The sequence below is a fragment of the Ochotona curzoniae genome, unplaced genomic scaffold (genome assembly GCF_017591425.1).
Source record: "Ochotona curzoniae isolate NIBS_2020 unplaced genomic scaffold, NIBS_Ocur_1.0 patch380, whole genome shotgun sequence".
Lineage (NCBI taxonomy): Eukaryota > Metazoa > Chordata > Mammalia > Lagomorpha > Ochotonidae > Ochotona > Ochotona curzoniae.
Window position 1 is genome coordinate 326,025 of NW_024466951.1, and position 22,814 is coordinate 348,838.

Sequence of the window (22,814 nt, forward strand, 5' to 3'; positions counted from 1 at the left end):
AGCAGCCTCATTCCTAAGGGGTTCCCCCAGATACATGAACTCATACATACAAAGACAATACACAAAAGCTTTTCACAGGTATATCTATAAGGGTCAAATACTGAAAAAAATTACCATCCACCAATCAGAATGGATGAGCAAAATTAATATATCCATACAATCTGATATTCCTCAGTAATAAAACAGAATGAACTATTTACATAGGAATAAACAAATATAGAGCATTTTGCTAAGGAAGGAATCTTGGTACACAAATCCTTATACTGTATAATTCCATTTAAATATCATACAGAAGGGTCAGAGGTGTCAGGGACTGAAGCAGAAGGGGAGACAAACAGAGAGGCAGTCTCTGAGAAAATGTATACCAGTATGTAGTAGGTGGCTTCCAGGGAAAGGGTACATTCATGCCGTTTGTGGAAAACAAAAACGGTGTCTTCGAGAAATATCTTTTGGGCACAGAAGAACAGAGAATAGAACTGATCCTCAAAAATGTGGAATAATGATTCTCAGCCAGGATATTTCACAATCTTCTCAGCTTCAATCCATCCATGCTTACACTGCCAGAAGGTGATTCAGCACCAAGTCATCTAGGCTTGGGGCTTCCGTAAATCTAGCTGTCCATCACAGTTGATCATTTCTTCTTTGACAACTGTGTTTTGGCCCTGTCCCCAAGGTGCACAACTTACTAGGACAAACTATACCAGACTGCTTGAAAGCACTAGTGCTACATAACATGACAAGTGCTACATAACATAACATACCAGGCACTTTAGAACCAAAAGATCTGTGTGGGAAAGGAAACAAACCAACCTATCACGCAATTCTTTAAAGAAGCAAAAGACAACAGGCCTAAGGGAGTCAAAACGACAAGATGCAATGGATGAAAGGACAAAACCTACCCAGAGAGTTCCTATGAGTGGAGGCAATCTGCACAAACAGCTGAGTATGCACTGCCTCTCAGGCAAGACAAAACAGGCTTCTCTGGACAGCAGCTGGGAATGTCACTGGGCCTAAATGTTGTGTTTTATGAAGGAAGGAATCTTTGACACAATAGCTAGGAAAGTACTTTGGAAATCACTCAATAAAATTCACTGAACCATTTGCTATTCGCCAGGCACTGAGGCAGGCCCTAAAAATACAGAGAATGAGACTAAATCCATAGTGAGTTGGTCACAAGCAAACCCCAAAAGCCAACACCTGTGCCTTTGATACAGCCTCTGGTTAGACTACCAGCACCACTCAATAAATACTGGACTTCATTACTCGGCTCCACTTTGATCTTAGTTTCCATGAAACTCCCTATTTCAGATTTCCTTGATAATATTCAAAGACAGCTTGCAACTTAACAGCTTCTCTAAGATTACTCACTTTGGATCAAAAAAGCAACATCCTACATTCAACCTATAAAATCCTCTTGGCTGGATTGGCTCAGCTCCAGCCACTGTGGCCACTTGGGATGTGAACCAGCAGACAGAAGATCTTTGTCTCTCCTTCTCTCTGTAAATCTGCCTTTCCAATAAAAATAAATCTTTAAAAATAAATTCCTCTCTAGCCACCTCAGACAGAAATTCTCCTCCTTCCTCTTCCAACTGCCCTTTATCTCTTGGACTTTTTTTTTTCTTATCACAGTGCTTGTCATCTCTCCAACAAGGCACTTTCTAGAAAATAAAAATTTGTTCTAGGGCCCAGCGCGGTGGCGCAAGTGGTTAAAGGTCCTTGCCTTGCACGCCCGGGATCCCATATGGGCGCCGGTTCTAATCCCGGCAGCCCCGTTTCCCATCCAGCTCCCTGCCTGTGGCCTGGGAAAGCAGTCGAGGACAGCCCAAAGCTTTGGGAACCTGCACCCGCGTGGGAGACCCGGATGAGGCTCCTGGCTTCGGATCGGCATAGTATCGGTCCGTTGCACTCACTTGGGGAGTGAATCATCGGACGGAAGATCTTCCTCTCTGTCTCTCCTCTCTGTATATCCGCCTTTCCAATGAAAAAATAATAAAAAAATAAATCTTTAAAAAAAAAAATGTGTTCTATTATCTGGGTAATTATAGTGCATATACACAGTTATCAGGACAATGTACTCTGAAATACAATTTATTCTCTTGTGGTCTAAGCCACTCTGATCCAATTCTTCTCCTTTTATACTGATTTACTTAACTTAGCTCTCATATATTCTTGCTCTAATAAATCAGTATATGTGAGTACATTCATGTAAACACAAAAACATTTACACATACAAGGATACAGTATATATGCTATATTTAAAAAAGTGGTGGTCAAGCACTTTTGCCCAGAGGTTAAAATGCTAACACCCCAAGTGGAATGCCTGGGTTTGATTTCCGGGTTCAATTCTTCCCTTCGGCTCCTGTGTCCTGCTCATTCCAGCTTCCAGCTAGTGCACACTCTGAAAGGCAATGATGCCTCATGTAATTGGTTCTTGTCACCTACACTGGGAACCTGAACTGAGTTCCTACTCCTAGCATTAGCCTGGCGCAGTTCAGCACCAACTGTTGCAGGCATTTTGGAAGTAAATCAGTGGACAGAGGCTCTCTCTGCAAGATTTCTTGCCAATTAAGAAAGAGAAACCTGAGCCTGGCACGGTAACCTAGTGGCCAAAGTCCTCACCTTGCACACACTGGGATCCCATATGGGCGCCGGGTTCTAATCTTGGCTGCCCCGCTTCCCATCCAGCTCCCTGTCTGTGGCCTGGGAAAGCAGCAGAGGACGGCCCAAAGCCTTGGGACCCTGAACCCACATGGGAGACCCGGAAGAACCTCCTGGCCCCTGGCTTTGGATGGGTTCAGCTTTGGCCATTGCAGCTGCTTGGGGAGTGAAACAGTGGACAGAAGATCTTCCTCTCTTTCTTCCTCTCCATATATCTAACTTTCCAATAAAAATAAAATAAATCTTAAAAAAAAAAAGAAAGAAAAGAAAATCAGTAGCATATGCTCTGGAGATAAGAGATGAAGAGCAGAAAGGTTCTTTTACTTTTTATTTAATATCCTGTAACTTTTTCATTGCAAACACTACTTTTAAGAGAAAAATTTAATATACATAAAATACTTTATCAATTTCTTCCCTTTCTTTGAAGACCAGCTTCGTCCTGACTAAAGCCTCTGTGATACATCTCTAAGACCACTATCATGAGCCCGGTAGCGTGGCCTAGTGGTTCAAGTCCTCGCCTTGAACCCGCTGGGATCCCATATGGACACAGGTTCTAATCCCAGCAGCTCCACTTCCCATCCAGCTCCCTGCTTGTGGCCTGGGAAAGCAGTTGAGGACGGCCCAAAGCTTTGGGACCCTGCACCCGCGTAGGAGACCCGGAAGAGGTTCCTGGTTCCTGGCTTCGGAGATCGGCTCAGTTCCAGCTGTTGTGGCAACTTGGGGAGTGAATTATTGGACAGAAGAACTTCCTCTCCGTCTCTCCTCCTCTCTGTATATCTGACTTTGTAATAAAAATAAATCTTAAAAAAAAAAAAAAGACCACTATCATGAAGAAAAAATTACATACTTTACAATTCAAAAACCTATACCAATACTGACAGGTAATTTAAAAAATTAAATACGTTAATGTTCCCATTTTTCAAATATCTTCTTCCTGAACTTAGAAAATAGTTTGTTCTTTTAAAATATGTATCTTTATTTAAAAGGCAAAGTTTACACAGAGAGGCTGGGGGAGAGGGAGGGAAAGACGGAGCCCTTCCATCCTCTAGTTCATTCCCCAAATGGCGGCTGCAGCAGGAACTGTAAAGGAAATGGAGCAGCCCACACCGGAGTACATGAGCTGGACTCTCAGTGTGGACTCCCAATTCCAGGTTCTTGCAAACGTTCCCATGCCCCCCAAGAGGCGGTGGCGATGACTCAAGCAACTGAGCTCCTGCCACTCATGGGGCTGACCACTGTGGCAGGCACTTGGGGAGTGAATCAGCGGATGGGACTGTATCCTCATTATTTGTTTCTCAAATAATTAATTAAAAGGGAATAAAATGTTTAAAAGGAGAATATTACCATGTTAAAATATGTAAGACTTTCTCCTTAGTACTGAAGAGATCAACTATTATACTTCAAAGTAACCACCGTTAATAATAATGCAGTGTAACACTTCAAAATGACTATTCTCATCACATGGTATGGGAGGTTACACATCTACTGATCTTATTAGCCGTTCCACAACATATGCTTCTATCAAACATTCGGTATGCCATACAGACATACAATTATAATTTATCAATTAAAAATAATTACCTTCAGTGGTTCCAGTTCATTCTCATAGGATTTGACAATTTCCTTTGAAGATGTCAGCTGGGCTTCCTTAGTAGTAATCTGATCACGGATTTCACAGGCTTTTTCCTTATTTTGCTTCAGGTATTTTAGTTCAGTTTGACATTCTTTCACTTTCTGACCTTGTGTCTGACGAACCTGACGAAGCGTTTCTAAGGCTTTAATGTACCTTTGGAAATATGACACAAAAATATATAGAATTTCTAGCGAACTTGGTTACAAGTATATATTAATACAGTCGAATGGTACACAGTCATTAAGATTACATTTACCAAAACTTCTTAGCAACTTTGCAAACATGTATGACATAATGATTAAACGAAAACCGTCAATCAGTAAGAAAACAGAGGAAATACACCCAATGGCTGCTTCTAAGGTAAACATAACTGATGATCTTTCTGATGGAAAAAACATTCAAACTAGAACCATGACGTACTAAAACTTCTGAACTATAAAGTTTACTAAAGGATACAAACCTTGTTGCAGAAAAAATCTCATCGAACTTTTGCTTGAGAGCCTTTCCTTCACTTAAGGGCCAATTAGAGTCTTCTTGATGACAGAAAATGACATTGTTTAACACAGACTTGGAAACGCCCAGAGAACTTATCATTTCTCGATCAATCTCTGCACACTTAGAGCTCAGACTGACCTTCTCACCATGCCTAGACAAAATGAAAACCAAGAAAACAGGCAGACAAATCTTCAGTTACCTTTTTCTTTTTAAATTCCTAATTTTAAAAAAACATTATTATCTCTAATTGGAAAGTCAGATTTACAGGAAGAAGGAGAGACAGAAAGATCTTCTGTCCACAGATTCACCCCCTAAATGGCCACAACAGCTGGAGCTGAGCCAATGCAAAGCCAGGAGCCAGGAGCCAGGAACAGAGCCCAAGGATCAGGCCCATCTTCTACTGCTTTCCCAAGCCATAAGCAGGGAGTTAGATGGAAAATACAGCAACTGAGACACAAACAGATTTCCATATGGGATCCCAGAGCATTCAGGGCAAGGATTTAGCTACTAAATCACGCTGGACCCTTCAGTTTTCTTTTCTATCATTTCATCAATCCTTCATAATGTTCTACTTTGATGTAACTCCAACTATCCTTTACTACAATAATTTACTCATACTAAAGCAGCTCATATGTAAGAAGGTGCGCACAATAAGAGTAGAAGGAAAAGATGCCACAATTTTTTAAACACATATTTTGAAGTTTAAATACAATAAAATATTTACAGATAATGCAGGGGAAAATAAACTTTCTTCCTCCAAGGTTAAAAAAAAAATTAGGGTCCAATGCCATGGCTCAAGCAGCTAAATCCTGCACCTTGCAAGTGCCAGGATCCCATATGGTTCATGTCCTGGCTGCTCTACTTCCCATCCAGCTCCCTGTTGGTGGCCTAAGTGAGCAGTGGATGGCCCAAAGCCTTGGGACCCTGCACTTGTGTGGGAGACCTGGAAGAAGCTCCTGGCTCCTGGCTTTGGAGGTGTTTTATGGATAATCAAGAGGCCGGGGAGTTTAGTTTTGAACACATTGATTCTACGGTGTCTTTGAAATAACCAGTAGAAAACGACAAAGAAAGTTGGGTGGATGGGCCTGGATATAGAGGTCTGGTTTATCAGAATTAAATTTATGACTCAACTATGAGCACAAGGTAACTTAAGCAATGAAAATCAATAAGATTACCTCAGAAGAATACATAAAGCATATTCAGAAGAAACAAGACTGAGCCTACAGAATTCCAACTTCTACCAGTGGAGTGAATGAAGTAGGATGTGACTACTTTGACAAAGGGGGCCAACAATGCTATGTCATGGAAGAATTCGTTAACTACTATCAACTTAGCTGTGGTACCTAGAACAGTGACTCTAATGATGTCCACATTCTACTTCCTGGAATCTGTAAATGTCAGGCTACATGGAAAGGGAGAATCAAAATTAGAGAAAACTCAGATTGCTCACCATCTCACTTCAAAATAAGAGATGACATCCAGGAGTACTTGTACAGGATCAATATAATCACAGACTTATATGTGACAGAGGGAGGCAGGAGAAGAAATCAGTCACTCAGCACGTAAAGAAACCTGCTTGGGGCTAGAGCCATGGTGTGGTAGGCTAAGCCTCTACGTGTATCGCCAGCATCATCTATAGAAGCCGGTTCGAGTCCCAGCTGCTCCACTTCTGATCCCGCTCACTGCTAATGGACTAGGAAAGCAGCAGAGGATGTCCCAAGTCTTAGGGCCCCTGCACTCAGGTGGAGATCCAGAAGAAGCCCCAGGTTTCAGACTGTCCCACCTCTGGCCATAGCAGCCATTTGGGGACTGAACCAGTAGACAGAGACCTATCTCTCCTCTGTAAGTCTTCCAAATAAAGCAAATCTTAAACAGAAAAAGAAAAGGGCATCCTGATACTCATGGTTAACTTTTTAGATGGAGGAACAAGGCCATAGGTCAAGAAAGACGAGTGGCTGCTAAAAGACAGAAAGAGCCAGGAAGCAGAAGGTGTCTAAGCCTCCCAGAGAACACAGCCACTCGGCGCTCTGCATGGGCCCAGCAGGACCCAATCCAGGCTGCCAGACTACATAACTGCAAAATAATGCTTAGCTGCAGGCCACAACCTTGGCAGCTTCCACAACATACTATACCAAGAAATGGAATTACTACATATTAAGCACTTTATACACATTAATTCAATCTTTACACCAGTTCTCCAAGATACATCCAGAAATAACAAAGTCCTGTTTTATAAACCAAACACTCTGGCTCACTGGTAGACCTACTTCGTAGAGGGGCATCATTATCCCAATCATCACAGTTATTAATGACCTTCGCTGCAGCTGCTTCCAGAGGAAGAGATACAGAAATGCAGACATGGAACAACTGCTTCTGCAAAGTGGCTATACAGGGGATTAGGGGAAATGGCAGTTACTGCAATGTAAAGAAATCTGGAGATATGAGAGGGACCCAAGGGTGTTCAAAGCCACTGAAAACAACTTCAGAAGCCGGTAGCCCAAATAGAACCTTTTGCATATAATGTTAAGCAGTAATGATTAATTAATCATAATAAATGAAAGAAAGGTAAGGAGTTAATTTGCTCAACAAGGTTAATGGGATCCAAGGAAAACTAATTCTCAAGGCCAAAGCCACTTTCAGAAGACCATACTTGGGCTCTAACAAAACAATAATGATGGAGCTGGCACAATGGCTCAATTTGCTAATGCTCTACCTGCAAGCACCTACATTCCACATGGGTGCCAGTTTGTGTCCAGGCTGTTCCACTTCCCATCCAGCTCCTGGTAAATCAGTAGAGGATGGCCCAAAGCCGTGGGACCCTGCACCCATGTGGGAGACCTGGAAGAGGCTCCTGGCTTCGGACTGACTCAGCTCTGGGTATTGCAGCTACTTGGGGAGTGAACCAGAGGATGTAAGATCTTTCTTCCTCCCCATTTCTCTGTAAAAGCTGCCTTTCAAATAAAATAAATAAATCTTAAGGAAAACAAACAAAAAACCTGTTCTAAAGCAACATAATTTACTTAAAAAATAATAATTTGCTTTCCCTACAATAAATTTAAAAGCAATAAGAAAATCTGTGGCATCACAGATCTAAAAGGAGGACTAACAGAGGAAAAACTACTCAAGTGTAATACACCTACCTGATTCTGGTAATAATTCCTTCCAGGGTTTTAAACTCCGTCTTCTTGCTCTTCTGAGAACACACCATGGATCTCTGCACAGCAACAAGCTCTCCGTTGACATCCCGAAACTGCAGGCGGATTTGGGCTCTCACATCTGTTTCTTGAGCAACCTTTGAGGATAAACAGAAAACAACTACACTACCTTAATAACAACAAGAATTATGGTTCCAAAGGAAAAAGCATGAACAATCTTACTCATCCAAAAGAAGGCAATAAAACAAAACAATTACATTTAAAACCAGTAACAGTTTTGCTTAATATTCAAAATATGGGAGGAAAGTAGAGTTACTAAAATAATATATTTTCTACTTCTTTCCTCAACATCATTAAACCAAGTACATAGATTTTTTTCCAATAAATTAAGTACCATTTTCTTTAAGATGTATTTATTTTTATTAAAAAGGCAGATATACAGTGAGGAGGACAGAGAGAGAGGAAGATCTTCCATCCGCTGATTCACTCCCCAAGCAACGACCCGAGCTGAGCCAATCCGAAGCCAGGAACTTCTTTCAGGTCTCCCATGTAGTTCAAAGGTCAGAAGGCTATAGGCCATCCTCCACCTCATTCCCAGATTACAAGCAGCAAGCTAGACGGCAAGTGGAGCCACCAGGATTAGAACCAATGCCCATATGGGATCCCAACTTGTGCAAGGCAAGGACTTTAGCCGCTAGGCTACCATTCCAGCCCCCGGTTTTTTGTTGCTGATTTTGTTTAAGTTTAAAGAAATAATCACAGGGGCACAGAGAGTCCAGCATGACTGCTTAAATGGCTAATCCTCCACCTGCCAGAGCTGGCATCCCACATGGGTGCCAGTTTCTGTCTAGGCTGCTCCACTTCCCATCCAACTCCCTGATTGTGGCCTGGAAAAGCAGTCGACAACAGGCCAAAGCCTTCGGACCCTGCACCTGCACTGGGAGACCTGCAAGAAGCCCTGGCTCCTGGCTTCAGATTGGTTCAGCTCTAGCCATTGCAGTCATTTGGGGAATGAACCAGCAGATAAAAAACCTTTCTCTCTGTATTTCCTTCTCTATAAATCTGCCTTTCCAATAAAAACAAATAAATCTTAAAAAAAAAAAAAAAGCAAGCATCCATAAGAGAAACAGAGAAATACTGCAGTAAACTTAAATCCCCACCACCAACACCAGAACTACCTCAAAGTTGCTGATCTGATATCCATCCTATCACCAATATTTCCTATAAGACAAAAGCACCATGACCCATAAAAATCAGAAAATCGATACTGATACAGTATTACCACAGGATCCAGAGTCCATGCTAATTTTGAACTGTTCCACTAGGTCCTTTAAAGCAAAAGAATCCAACTATTCCACTAGGTCAAAAGAATCCAGTTCAGGATTATACACTACATTTGGTGGTCAGCTCTCTAGAGGTTTTTTTTTTTTTTTTTTTTTTACAACAATTGCTCAATTCTGCTTCATTTTCATGTTTAATAATTTTGAAAATTACAAACCACTAGTCTGAAGTGTATCTTCTAAAATCTGGTTTTGGTATTTCCTAATGCCTAGTCTACTAAAACTGCATGCAATGAAATGAGTTTCTCCGTTCCATTTCACTGGAGTGGATCCAATTTTCAATTTATCTCATCACTGGAGGTAGCAGCTTGACAACCCCTTGATAAACATTTCTCTGCCAGGTTCTTTACCAGTAATTATTTTTTGCTTCAAAAATTGGAAGTTTTGGGGGGAAGAGACACACTGAGACCATGTGAACAGCCCACACTTCATCATACTAATCTGTGCTTATTTTATCAATCACTGCTGAATTATAACCACCAGATAATTTTCCTGTTTCAATATTCCTTCTATGCTTACTGGCCAGGAGTCTCCTTTAAGACAGGGCTTTGGCCTTTCCCCGTTTTCTTTTCCTTCACTGTGTCACATCAGTATGAACTCATGGTTTCTTTCCTTAGCAGGAAAGCAGACTGGATGGAGAAGGACTGCAACGTACACACTCCAACTTGCCCTGCAGAAGCCCAAGCCTCAGGTTGGACCACTGCCCCACAGCACCCACATGAAGCTCCAGCTTTCTTTGTTCTTAGCTGACACAGTACATTTTTTCCTATCCTTTTACTTTAACCTATCTGTATCATTATATCCAAAAAACACTGGGGCCAGCATTGTGTCACAGACGCCAGCATCCCACGAGCACCAGGTCATATCCCAGCTTCTTGTCAAGACAGCAGAAGACGGCCAAGTGCTCAGGCCTCTGCTACTCACAGGGGAGACCGAGAAGGAGCTCCTGCCTCGGCCGGCATCAACCCCGACAGCTGCCTCTGAGGGAGGGAACCAGCGGAAGAAGAACCCCGTCTTTCCTAACTTTCAAACAACTCATAGATCTTCAGAAGATAAAAGTTATTCCTTTTGTTTTATTCTTTTTGTTACACTCTTCCATTTCCCTCTCCACATTTTCCTGTGTATCTAGGAGTATATTTGTAACATTTACACTGATATTTTAAGCTTTTTGTATGCCAATCCTGTTACCTTTCACTTTTGGATATGTTGATATGCTTGATTTTTCTGACTATAGGCCTTCCACACTTCTCTGCATCCTGGTTAACTTCTTATTAGAATTTCAAATCACTGTCAAAGTTTTTATTCCTTTAAGGAATGCTGAACTTCATTCTGGCATGCTATTGTACTTTTCATAAGCAACAGACAATTTCTGAGGCTTTACGTTTAAGGTTTGTCAGCGAAGGGTCTACAGCAACATACTCCAGTGTCATTTCCAGTCACACAGACTTTCTTTAGTGAGTACTGAAGCATAAATTTGTTTAAAAAAACAAAGATTTATTAGGCACCTGGCACAACGGCTAAATACTCAACCTTGCAAAGTGCCAGGATCCCATATGGGGTTCCAGCAGCTCCTCTTACCCAGCTCCCTGCTTAAGGCCTGGGAAAGTAGTAAAGGATGGCCCAAAGCTTGGGACTCTGCATGTGTATAGGAGACCTGAAAGAAGTTCCTGGTTCCTGGTTTTGGGTGGACTCAGCTCCAGCCATTGCAGCCACTTGAGGAGTGAGCCAGAGGATGGAACATCTTTTGTCTCTCCTCTCTGTAAATCTAACCTGCTTTTCCATACACAGAAAGATAAAGATCATCCCAAGTTCTTGAGCCAATTTCTTTGTTTTCCTAGGCTACAAGCAGGGAGCTGAATTGGAACTGGAGCAGCTACAGCATGAACTGGGACATGAACTGCTGCCCATATGAGATGCTGGAACTGCAAAGGCCACAGTACCAGTTCCTTATGATAAAATATTTATCTGAAAAAGCTCTCCATTTCATCTTCAATTTTTTAAATTTATTTTTATTAGAAAGTCAGATTTACAAAGAGAAGCAGAGAAAGAGCTTCTGTCCAATAATTTACTCCCCCAAGTGGCCACAACAGCTGGAGCTCAGCCAATCTGAAGCCAGGAGCCAAGAGCTTCCTCCAGGTCTCCCATGCACGGGTGCGGGGTCCCAAGGCTTTGGGTCATCCTCTGCTGCTTTCCCAGGCCACAAGCAAGGAGCCGGATGAGAAGTGAAGCACCTGGGATATTAACTGGCACTCATATGGGATCCTGGCGCATACAAGTCAAAGCCTTTCGCTACCAGGCTACCACACTGGGCCCTCACCTTTGATTTCTGAAGGATATTTTTGCTGGATGCACAAATTTAAGTATTAATTCCTAGCATTTTAATCAACAGTAATTAAACCAAAGAGCCATGTAATTAAACTATGTTATCTATGCAGCAGAAAAGTTTACTAAAATGTTCATGAAGTCCTAACAGACCAAATACACATATATTAATGCAAAAAGCATTCACTATTCTAGAAAGATTAAACATTTGGCAAATAGCAATTAGTTCACAGAATTCAAAGGGTATCATGCAGCATTTTACCACAATACTGCAGCTGCCATTTTATTGAGGAAGTATCACCTAAAAAGAACTGTTTTTTTTTTTTCAAAAATAGTTATTTAGACTGAGTTGATCTGCTAAAGCAAATTTTATTATATTTCAGAACTATTTCTAACCAAATTAAGAATAATGAAAAACAAACAAACCAAAAACACCACACGTTTCTTTGCAAACTATCTAGTCCCAGGACCAACGGGGCAGAAGACTGAAGGTGTCCGAGCTTCCTGGACGTGGGGAGACAGCTCAGCCTAGACTGGGCCCGCTGAGCCTGAGCAAGCTGAGATTGTGCAGCCTGGGCATGGCCCAGGGCTTCAAGAGCCCCGAGTATGGGATGCAGGGCAGCAGTTCTGAACAGGACCTCCAGGAGGGCAGCACTCCCCCTGGAGGGGACAGTGTGGGATTCAGATCAGAGAGCACAGCGTCCGTTAAGAGGTCAGCTGTGAGAGTGCCAGTTCAAGTCGTGGCTGCTCCACTTGCAATCCAGTTTCTTGCTAATGTACCTGGGAAGGAAGCAGGGGATGGCGCAAGTGCTTGGGTCCCTGCCACCGACACGGAGTTCCAGGCTCCTAGCTTCAGCCTGGCCCAGAGCTGCCCATTGTGGTCATTTAGGGAGTGAACCACTGGACAGAAGGTATCTTTTTCGTTACTCTTTCAAATAAATCTTAAAAATTAAAAATAAAGAGGGGTTAGTGTTGTATCTCAACAAGCTAAACCCCTGCTGGCAACACTAGCATCACATGTGTGCCCTGGTTCAAGTCCTGGCTGCTCCACTTCAGATCTAGCTCCATGTTATTGTGACTGAGAAAGCAGTGGACTATGGCCCAACTATTTGGGCCTCTGCCACATGTGGGCTACCCAAATGGATACCTGGGCTCCAGGCTTTGGATTGGCCCAGCTATAATCATTGCGGCCACTTGGGAATGAATAAGCAAACGGAAGAACAATCTCTCTTGTAACTACAACTTTCAAACAAGTAAATCATTAAAAACAAACATAAGAAGAGGGGAGGGGTTGGTGCTGGTGTTGTGACGTAGGTTTAAGCTCCAGCCTACAATGTCAGTATCCCATATGGGTGCTGCTTCAAACCCCAGCTGTTCCACTCCCAATCCAGTTCCCTGTTAATGTTCCTGGGAAGACAACAGAAGACGGCCCCCACACTTACTCCCCGTCACCCATGTGGAAGATCTGTACAGAGTTGCAAGTGCCAGGATCTGACTGGGCTATTATTTGGGGACTGAACCTACAAATGGTACATCTCTATCTCTCACCTCATCCCTCTGCCTTTTTTTTAATTCTGAAATACATATTTCATGAGTCAAGAATATTGAAATATATGGAATTTTTAAAAATTCAATTTTGTTGTCCTTAAAGTTCCTTCATAGAAATTCAGTTTAGCTGTGCCCTCTGTCTTTTAAAATAAATTTTTAACATAAAAAATGTCACTGGCAGGAGTGTACTGGAGCATGAGCATGTGATCCAGCCTATGGTATCAGCCCACAAACAGACGGGAAAGAATCTAGGAAGGACCAACTGGTCTAACAAGGTGAAAAAGGTTGGCATGGGGCAGGGGAGTCAGCCCATGACAGGGTCCAGTGCCCTGCACAGCGGTGGCAGAATCATTATAAACAGGCAGCTGATCAAAAAAGTAAATACATTAAGCAGGTCAGTTCTGTGCTGCTTATTCCCTTCACTGCATTCGCCAGGAATATTCTCCCCTGTGTTTAATCCAACTTCTCTACTTAGTGTTTTCCATCAAACAGTTCAAGAATGAAGAAACACACAAACCCTTGACTGATTTCCCCTTAAACTTCCACATGTAAATCTCAAGTGGCCCTCTGATGCTGTCCTACCACTCTCTAACATTTCCCCAATTTATTCCCGGAGATAAAAACTACTTCACATCTTCTCTAGTCTCAGTACACACTTTCTCAATGATCTCACTTTTGTTCACTGAAGTAAGAAGCCACGGAAGGCTAGCTTGTCCATCCTTCTCAAGACTGCCCACCAGTCCGTAACACTGTCTCTTCTCTCCATTCACTCCCCATGACTTTATCATGCTTTAAAATTAACATTAGAATTGCACATATAGCAATTCCTAATTTCCTCTTATTAGCCAAACCTCACCCCAAGAAGGATTCCAAACTGTCAACAACACATCTCCTTTGGAGACTTAACAGGTATTTATATCCTATGTTAAACCAAACCCAGACAAATCCAAGTTCCTATTACAATAAATGATAAACTATTTTATTCATTTGTTCAAGCAACAAACCGTGGCTTAATGCTTTTCTCATACACTATTAGCTGATCTGTTAGTTCTGCTGTTAAAATGCATCCCAAATCCAAGCATTTCTCACCACTACTACTGAAGAAACCCAGCACCAAAAGCAGGCCCGACTAATGCCATTCCACAGCTCATTCCCAGCAGGCCCACACTGAGCAGAACAGGAAGGATGCCCCCTTGTAACAAATATTTGCTGACAAGATTTCACTATTCACAAAAAAGTGAGGACTGCCCCACATTCACTGCAGCTAATGTATAACTACTACGTTTGCTCTTTGGAGAGAACATGTTAAAAACATGCAAATACTGGGTCAGGTACAGTGGCCTAGTGGATAAATCCTCGCCTTGCACATGCCAGAATTCCATATGGAAACTGGCTCATGTCCTGTCTGCTCCACTTCCCATCCAGCTCCTTGACTGTGGTCTGGGAAAGCAGCTGAACACGGCCCAAAGCCTTGGGATTCTGCACCCACGCAGGAGACCTGGAAGAAGCTCCTGGCTCCGGATCAGCTCTTTTCCAGTTGGCCGCTGCAGCCACCAGGGAAGTGAACCAGCAGATAGGGGATCTTCCTGTCTCTCCTCCTCTCTGTAAATCTTACTTTCAAATAAAAATAAGTAAATCTTTTAAATAAATTTTTAAAAAGACAAACAATCCTCTGCAAGGCCTTAACAGCTTGGTCCTTCCCAGCAGCCCCCCTCCCCACTGTGGGCAGCTTCTCTTTTTCTGAAATACAACTCGTAAATTGCCAGCCACACCAGGATACCAATCCATACTCATTTCACCAGGTTTCCTGCAACACCATACCACATTAACCAAGCCGCTGGCTCATCACAATTCTCCCTAATTCTCTGCCCTTCTACTGCTTACCACACTGGCACACCATCATCACTCAGTCAGGCTGATCGACTATTATTAAAAAAATTGTTAAAAAAGATTTTTTATTGGAAAATCAGATATACAGAAAGGAGGAGAGACAAAGATCTTCTGTCCACTGGTTCAATCCCCAAGTGGCCACAACGACTGAGGCTGAGTTGATCAGAAGCTAGGACCCAAGAGCTTGTTCCGGGTCTCCCTGAGGGTACAGGGTCCCAAGGCTGTCCTCGACTGCGTTCCCAGGGCAAGCAAGGAGCTGGATGGGAACTGGAGCAGCTGGGACACGAACTGGTGCCCACATGGCATCCCAGAGATGTAAGGTGAAGATTTAGCCACCAGGCTACTACGGATTGGCTCAGCTAAAAGCAATCAGTCCGATGGCAATAGGACCCCGGGAACGGTGGGCAAGGATTCGGCGAGTGACGCGACAACTCAAGGCAGTTGTATCTGAGTGCATTTTGCAAAAGCAAGGCATCAGCTTATACACAATAATTATTGCAAAGGGACATTTTCTTTTATTATTCATGTGGTTACATTTCTACAAACAATTATTCCAGGGAGGTAAGTGGGGCTGTTGAGAAAAGATTGTTCTCTAACAGCCTGGTGACAGACTGCAGTTGCTATTTCTTGTGGACGCAGTTTGGCACCAGCTGCAGTTTTAATCATTAAGCAGATAGCTCTCATTGTGTTTTGTGCCTTACACTGGTTTTAATATTAACCTATTTTTCTTCCTGTATGGCTTTTTAAGCTATAGATTTCTACTATAATCTTTATAGGAATTCTCAAAAATAGTCCCAGGTAGGTTTGTTAAAGCTAGTGACTTGATAGTTTTTCTCATACTGCTTGCTATCCTTGTCCAGTCTCCTGTCAGAAGGCTTCATAGAACTGTAAAGGAACATTGAGCCTTTGTCACACATAAATAGTATTATTCCAGCTATAAAGATAAGAGCAAAGAGTACAGTCAGGAATGTCAAGACCACCAGAGATGCAGCCGAATCCAGGAAGCATCCTTCCTTGAAGCTTCCACCTCGGCCTGGTGATTTCTCACGCAGGCTCTGCTGGAGGTGGCGTGACACTGGGCTATCGCGCTAGGCCTCGCTGATTTTAAAATACAAATCATGTCACATCTTTTCCCCACCCAAAATCTTTCAAGACTCCTATTTAAATCAGAATAGAATTCAATGTATAAGATGATGCGATCCTTTCCATCCTTTCCATCTTTTTGACTTAATTCTCTACAACTCTTTCCTTCATCATTTTGTTTCTTCTGCTGATTCCCTGAACACATGCATGTTCCCTTCTCATAGGATTAACACTGGCACTCAGCATTAACACTGACTGTGAGTCTTTCCTCAGATTTTGGACAACTCACTCGCTCTGAATGAACATGTAAAAAGTAACTCTGCTATGCAAGAGAGAGCTCTTCAAGAATGATGGCAGGGCCCGGTCCGGTTGCCTAGCAGCTAAAGTCCTCACGTTGCACATATGGGAACCAGTTTGAGGCCCAGCACCCCGCTTCCCTTCCAGCTCCCTGCCTGTGGCCTGAGGACGGTCCAAAGCCTTAGGACCCTGCGCCTGTATGGGAAACCTGGAGGAAGTTCCTGACTCCTGGCTCCAGATCAGCTCAATTCTGGCAATTGCAGTCACTTGGGGAGTGAATCAGCAGATAGAAGATCTTCCCATCTATCTTTCCTCCTCTCTGTATATCTGACTTTCCAGTATAAAAAAAAAAAAAAAAAGATGGCAGAAAAACAAGCTGGAAGACTACCGTAATAGTTCCAAGCAAGATGACAGTGGTTTGGACAAGTGACAACAGCATGAAAAGGACAAATAGTGGACGTACTTTTAGAAGGGTAGCTCAGAATTGCTCATGAACTGGAAACAGGCTAGAAGGAATAAATGAATGCTGGCACACAAGTTTTTTTTCATTTGCCTAGAGCAAATGATTGCATCATGTACTACATTCTAAGAGTTCTGAGGCTGGTAGTACACTTAATCAGGGAAGATGGCAGTACAGAAAATGAAGCATGTTTTAAGCTCAGCATGATGGCCCAATAGCTAAATCCTCATCTTGCAAGCACTGGGATCCCATATGGGCGCAGATCTGTATCTGGGTTGCTCTACTTCCCAACTATACCTGATTTTTCCCTGGGAACGCAGTAAAGGTCGGCCTTTTCAAAGCCTTGGGCCTCTGCACCCGTGTGCAAGACGCGGAAGAAGCTCCTGGCTCCAGATCAGCTCGGCTCCAGCCATTGCAGCTATTTGAGGAGTAACCCAGTAGATGCAAGATTTTTCTGTCTCTCCTTTTCTCCAGAAATCTGATCTGCCTTTGAGATGCCTTTTAAATATCCTCCAAAACAGCTAGACACACATCTTCAGAGCTTAGGAAAGATCAGGAAAACATACACACCTCTGGGAGTCACAAGAACACTAACAGGGCTTAAAGTCATGACTGGAAGAGACCACCCAACGAGAGGGGAGATAGGAGAACAGAGAGGTGCACAGAGGCCTGCACCTTGCAGCATGCCCACAGTCAGAAACGAAGCCAAAATGGAACCAGTAAAGACCAAGATGGTGCCACACAACCTGGAGAAAATCCTGAGACTATGATGTGTTTACAGAACCCACAACGGAAGCATTTTCTTTAAAAAGAAACAACCAGTTACACCAAATCTACTGAGAAATCAATGCAAATTAGAAACTGACCACTCTATCCGGTATCACTATGATTACTGGTGACCTTCTAAGATCAGTTTAAATGGCAAGGAAAAAAAATCTCAACAGAGCAAAATGAGGAGAAAATAAGAGTCAATTTTGTTAAAATTAGAAGATACAGTAATAGCTAGGTATGATTTGAAATAAAGGGAGAAGCAGTTTGGTTTTTGGGGAACTTATATTTGAAAGACTGAGAGGACATCTTCCACGCACTGGTTCACTCCCAGATGGCCACAGTGACTGAGGCGGGACCATGCAGAAGCCAAGAGTTTGGAACACCAGCAGGAGCCCAAGCACTGGGGCTGTCCTCCACTGCTTTCCCAGGCACCTTAGTAGGGAACTGGATCAGAAGTGGAGCAGCTGGGACTCGAACTGGCACTCTTAGGGATGCTGGTGTCACCACAACACTTGCTGTATGGGAGAGTACTTTATTTGAAGATTGGAACTATCAGAACACGTTTATATCCTCCTGTAAGAGGGATGAACTGCCGACACAGGACAAAGAGCCAACACCCTTTCTAACAAGAGGGAGCAATGGGAACCAGCCTGCAGGGTGGCTGCTGTTCAGTAAAGAGAGCAACAATTCTCCACTCAGTGGTGAATAATTTGCTCACATAGGTAGGGTAGTTTGGTAGTTCTACAATTATAAAATTAGGGGAACTACATTTGATTCCTCTGATTTCTCAATGAAGTACAAGGCAAGATCATTAAGTGTTAACTGTAGGTTTGAGGAAAGAGGAATAAACAATTACTGTAGAAAAGACTCTGAAGTCAACAACAGTAGTGCCACCTCTAAGAGGAACATTCATAAATACATTAAATCACAAAGTATTCTTTAATCACATCAAAGTAGATACTACTGGGGCCATCATAATGGCTCAACTGGTTAATCTTCCACCTCCAAGCACCAGCATCCTATACGGGCACCAGTTCATGTCTTGGCTGTTCCACTTCCCATCCAGCTGCTTGCTTGTGGAAAGCAGTGGAGGATGGCCCAAGTCAATGGGATCCTGCACCTCTGTAGTAGAGCCAAACGAAGCTCTAGGCTTCGGACCAGGTTGGCTCCAGCTGTTTTGTCCATTTGGGGAGTGAACCAATGGATGGAAGACCTTTCTGTCTCTCCTTTCTCTCTGTAAATCTGCTTTTCCAATAAAAGTATTTACAAAAATAAGTAAATCTTAAAAAAAAAAGGGGGATGCTACTTAAACGATCAACAGATGAAGCAAACAATTAGCAATTAAACAGGTGTATCTATCTACCTTCCCAGGCCACAAACAGGGACCTAGATGGGAAATGGAGCAGCTAGGGCAGGAACCAGCACCCAAAGAAGATCCCAGAGCTTGCAAGGGGAGGATTTTAGCCATCCACATTGCACTTATTTTTAAGATTTATTCATTTCACTTGAGTGGTAAAATTTGGGGGGGCACATGGGATGCTACTGGTATAGGAGGATTAGCCAGCTATACCACTGCACCAGCACCTTCACCTCTGTTTGCAGTTTTTCATTGCCAGGTTTTATGTAATGATTATATCATTTTATAATTATATAAGTATTATTTTAAAACATACAAAATTTTACTAGCACCATTACCTTGGGATCATGAACAAACGTATTTCCTTTGGTTCCAGGAGGGAAGTCTCCAGTACAAATATATTTTAGACATTCAATGATAGTCTAAAGGAACAGAAATGGTAGTGTTTAATTATACAAGAACTGCAGGCATGCATCAAAATTACTAAGCATTTTGCCAATACGACTATAAAAGAAGATAAAGCATTATAGTTCTGTAATAAAAATGAAATAAGGTTTTTACAAGAATTACTGCAAGTTTACAGAAAAGCTACACATACTTTAGTGCTGTAAAAAGATGTCTTAAAGTAAAATTTTAGTGGAAAAAAAACCTCTATTTCCAATTAGGAACCTTAAACTTCACAATAGCAAACAGATACAGCTTTCTGCGTGTCAAGTCCCATACTAACATAAGTGACTGAATTCTCACATTAACCACAGGTTACCCTTTCGTAAATGAAGCCACTCCGGCATTGGGTAGCTGGGTCACATGGCTAACAGTGGAGGAGGTAAAAATCGGGCTATTCTAGCATCCCTTCCAGTAGGGCTCAGGGCATAACCAGGATTGAACAACTCCCCACGTGAGCGGAAACGAGAGGAGCCTGCTCCAGGCTAGACTGCAACCCCCACGCAGGCGGAGGGTGCGGAGGGCAGACCCCAAGCCAGCCGCAGTTTTCCAACCCCCATCCCCAATGCTCCGGCTTCAAGGTCCAGTGAAGAAGCCACTTGCTGGTGCTTGGGCAGTCAGAATCTGAGTCTTGCGTTTACTACATATTGTAACTGTTAAGTGGGATTCCCGAGTGCGGACAAGTGCCAGGAAGGTGGGCGATACACTTTGGGAGCAAAGAACCCAGGGCACCTGGGAGTGCTGCGAGCTGGCGAGGCCGGGGGGTCCGAACGCCTAGGGCCGCTGTGGCTGGAAAAACCACTGCCAGAGAGGGGTTCCTTCTGGGCCCTCCGCGCCCGGAGCCATGGGGATGCCTCCTTCCTACTCACGGACACGCCGTCCGGGGGACCCCCTAAAGGCGACCCCCTAAACTGCACATGGCTTTACTCAGGACTTACCGTCTTCCCCGCCCCGTTGGGGCCAACCAAAATCGTGAGTGGGGTGAAGAAACTGATAATTTGCTTATCTTTATCCTCTATTCCAAAACTCCGCACGCCCAGAATGCTCATCTTTTCGATGCGGGACATGTTTGCAAACGCCTCTTTAACCTACACAGAGAAAAGCACCTGGGTTCTCACCCCAACTTTAACCGGGAAGCCGCAGGAGCGCGGTCGGGGCGCGACGCCAGGAACCGAGACCCTCAGCGTCCGGAAGACCCGGCCGGGGCGCCGCAACCGGAGCGGGAGCTGCCGGGCGGGCGGAGGCCTTGGCGGAAGCCCTTCCCGACCCGCGCCGGCTTCCTTCCGGGCCTGCAGGGGCGAAGGCACGGACAGGGGCCGGGCCGGGAGAGCCCGCGGCGGACGAGAACCACAGGCCGAGCGACCCGCGACCGCCACAGCTCGCAGCTTCCCGCGTCGGCTGCGCCGCGGTGACGCAAGCAGCCGTAGCCTACGGTTCGCGCCGGCGCACGAGCGGGGCACGCCGGGAAGTCGGGGCTCGTGCGGCGCGCGCATGGCCGCTCAGCTGGCGGTCGAGTATTGGTGTCAGGTGCTGCTGCAGGTGCCTGCAGGCTTCCTGGTTCCTTCCCGGGGCTGGGTAGCAGGAAAAAACACAAACTCTGCGGGAACATCAAGAGTTGTAACACCTGGCATTTCTCTCGTCACGCTCCCTGTTACACACCGAGGACGTTATTATAATAAAACTTTGAGAAACTTGGAAACAAGTCAGAGGCGAAGACACAGGGGTCACATTACAGGTTCTGCTCCTGCCTGGTTTCTGATTTTAGCTTCCTGCCACTGCAGACCCTGGAAGGTAGCAGAGGTGGCCCAGGTAACAAGGAGACCAGCATGGCCACCAGCACCAGGGGTGTGAACCGTTGATAGGAACTCTTTCTTTCCCTCTCAGATAAATTGAAAAATGAAAATAATAATAATAAAGTTGAGTGTTCTGGCCTGGAAATAGGAAGACTGTAAATCGACTGAAATCAGCAGCACTATACAGGGCAAGGAACAGACAAAATAAGGAGAAGGACCTGTGCTTTGGCTCAGTTCTTGAAGCTCATGTCCCACGTGGGCAGCCAGTGGGGTACCGGCTGCTGTTTCCAATCCAGCTTCCTGCTAAAATGCCTGGAAAGCAGTGGAAGATGGCCCAAAGTACTTGGGAGTTGGAAAAAACTCCTTGCTTTGGCCTGGCCCAGCCCCCACCTTTGTGGCCATCTGGGGAGTGAATCAGTGAATGAAAGGCATTCCTCTATCGCTCTATGTCTACAACTCTGCGTTTAAATAAATAAATGAAAAATCAGTAAGGAAAGAAATGACCTGTCTCAAAAGTAGTTGAGAATATCTCTTTCTTGGAAACAAATTTAATGGAAGAATATCACACGTATGGACCTATAGGAAAATTTACAGAAAATACAAACTAAAAGTGCAAATTAAAAGCAGAACAAACAGGAGCCAGCAACACAGCTTAGCAAGCTAAGCTTTTACCCATGGCAACAGCATCCCATATGGGTGCTGGTTCAAGTCCCAGAAGCTCCACTTCCTATCCAAGTTGGTTTGGTTTGTTTTTAGCAAAACTGCATAGGATATGGCTTTAGAATTTCATACTGAGGCTAGAGGAATACAATGTATTATGTCAGGTATTGTTCATTTCTTTATAAGTGGGAGATGATTACATTTCAGACCTTTTATTGCCTTCAGGAATACCTGGATTTTCATCCACCCTGATACTAAAGTAGTAAGTTAAATAAGGTATAGATTTATTTTTTTTTCCTATTTACTATGGAGCTCAGTTGCATAAAATATATAAGTGGAAATGGAGGCTGGCGTTGTGGCACAGCAGGTTAAGCTGCTGCCTGTGATGCCAGCAGCTCATCTGGGGACCAGTTTAACTCACTGCTTCTGATCCAAGCTTCCTGCTAATGCGCCTGGGAAACAGGACACAATGTCTAAAGTTCTTGGGTCCCTGCCACCCATGGAGCTACCAGAATGGAGTTCCTGGCTCCTGGATTCAGCGTGGCCCAGTGCCAACCATTGAGACAATCGGGGAAGTGAACCAACAGCAGGAATATGTCTCCTCCTCCCCTCTTTGTGCTCTGTCTTTCAAATAGATAAATAGTATATTTGGGGAAAAAATGGAGAATACATAGGGAAATTAGCAGATAGAATTAGATGTTATGAAAAGAATGACCTATTCATTTGTTTGTGTAGGTATGTTACTGTTTTGCTATGGATGAAAGTATTTTTGGGATGTATATGGAAGAATTCGTGATACAGTGTCATATTCTATATTTTTTAAATAATTTTTTAAAAGAAACAACAAACCAATAATAAAACTAAGATAATAGATGATAGATGTAGGATTGAAATGAAAGATTTGCAAT

The 22,814-nt window shown here is 43.6% G+C and overlaps 1 protein-coding gene across 1 annotated transcript in view; it reads right to left on the reverse strand.

The window, feature by feature from the left end:
• Positions 1-20,533, reverse strand: part of LOC121167503 (DNA repair protein RAD50-like) — a 53,963-nt gene extending 33,430 nt beyond the window's left edge. Inside the window, exons 1-5 of the mRNA XM_040996942.1 lie at positions 20,392-20,533; positions 19,348-19,431; positions 7,927-8,078; positions 4,752-4,937; positions 4,240-4,444 (exon numbers count right to left, since the gene is read on the reverse strand). Of these exons, the coding sequence (XP_040852876.1) occupies positions 4,240-4,444; positions 4,752-4,937; positions 7,927-8,078; positions 19,348-19,431; positions 20,392-20,520 (756 nt within the window). The 5' untranslated portion in view covers positions 20,521-20,533. The remainder of the gene's footprint in view (positions 1-4,239; positions 4,445-4,751; positions 4,938-7,926; positions 8,079-19,347; positions 19,432-20,391) is intronic.
• Positions 20,534-22,814: the final 2,281 nt, after the last annotated feature.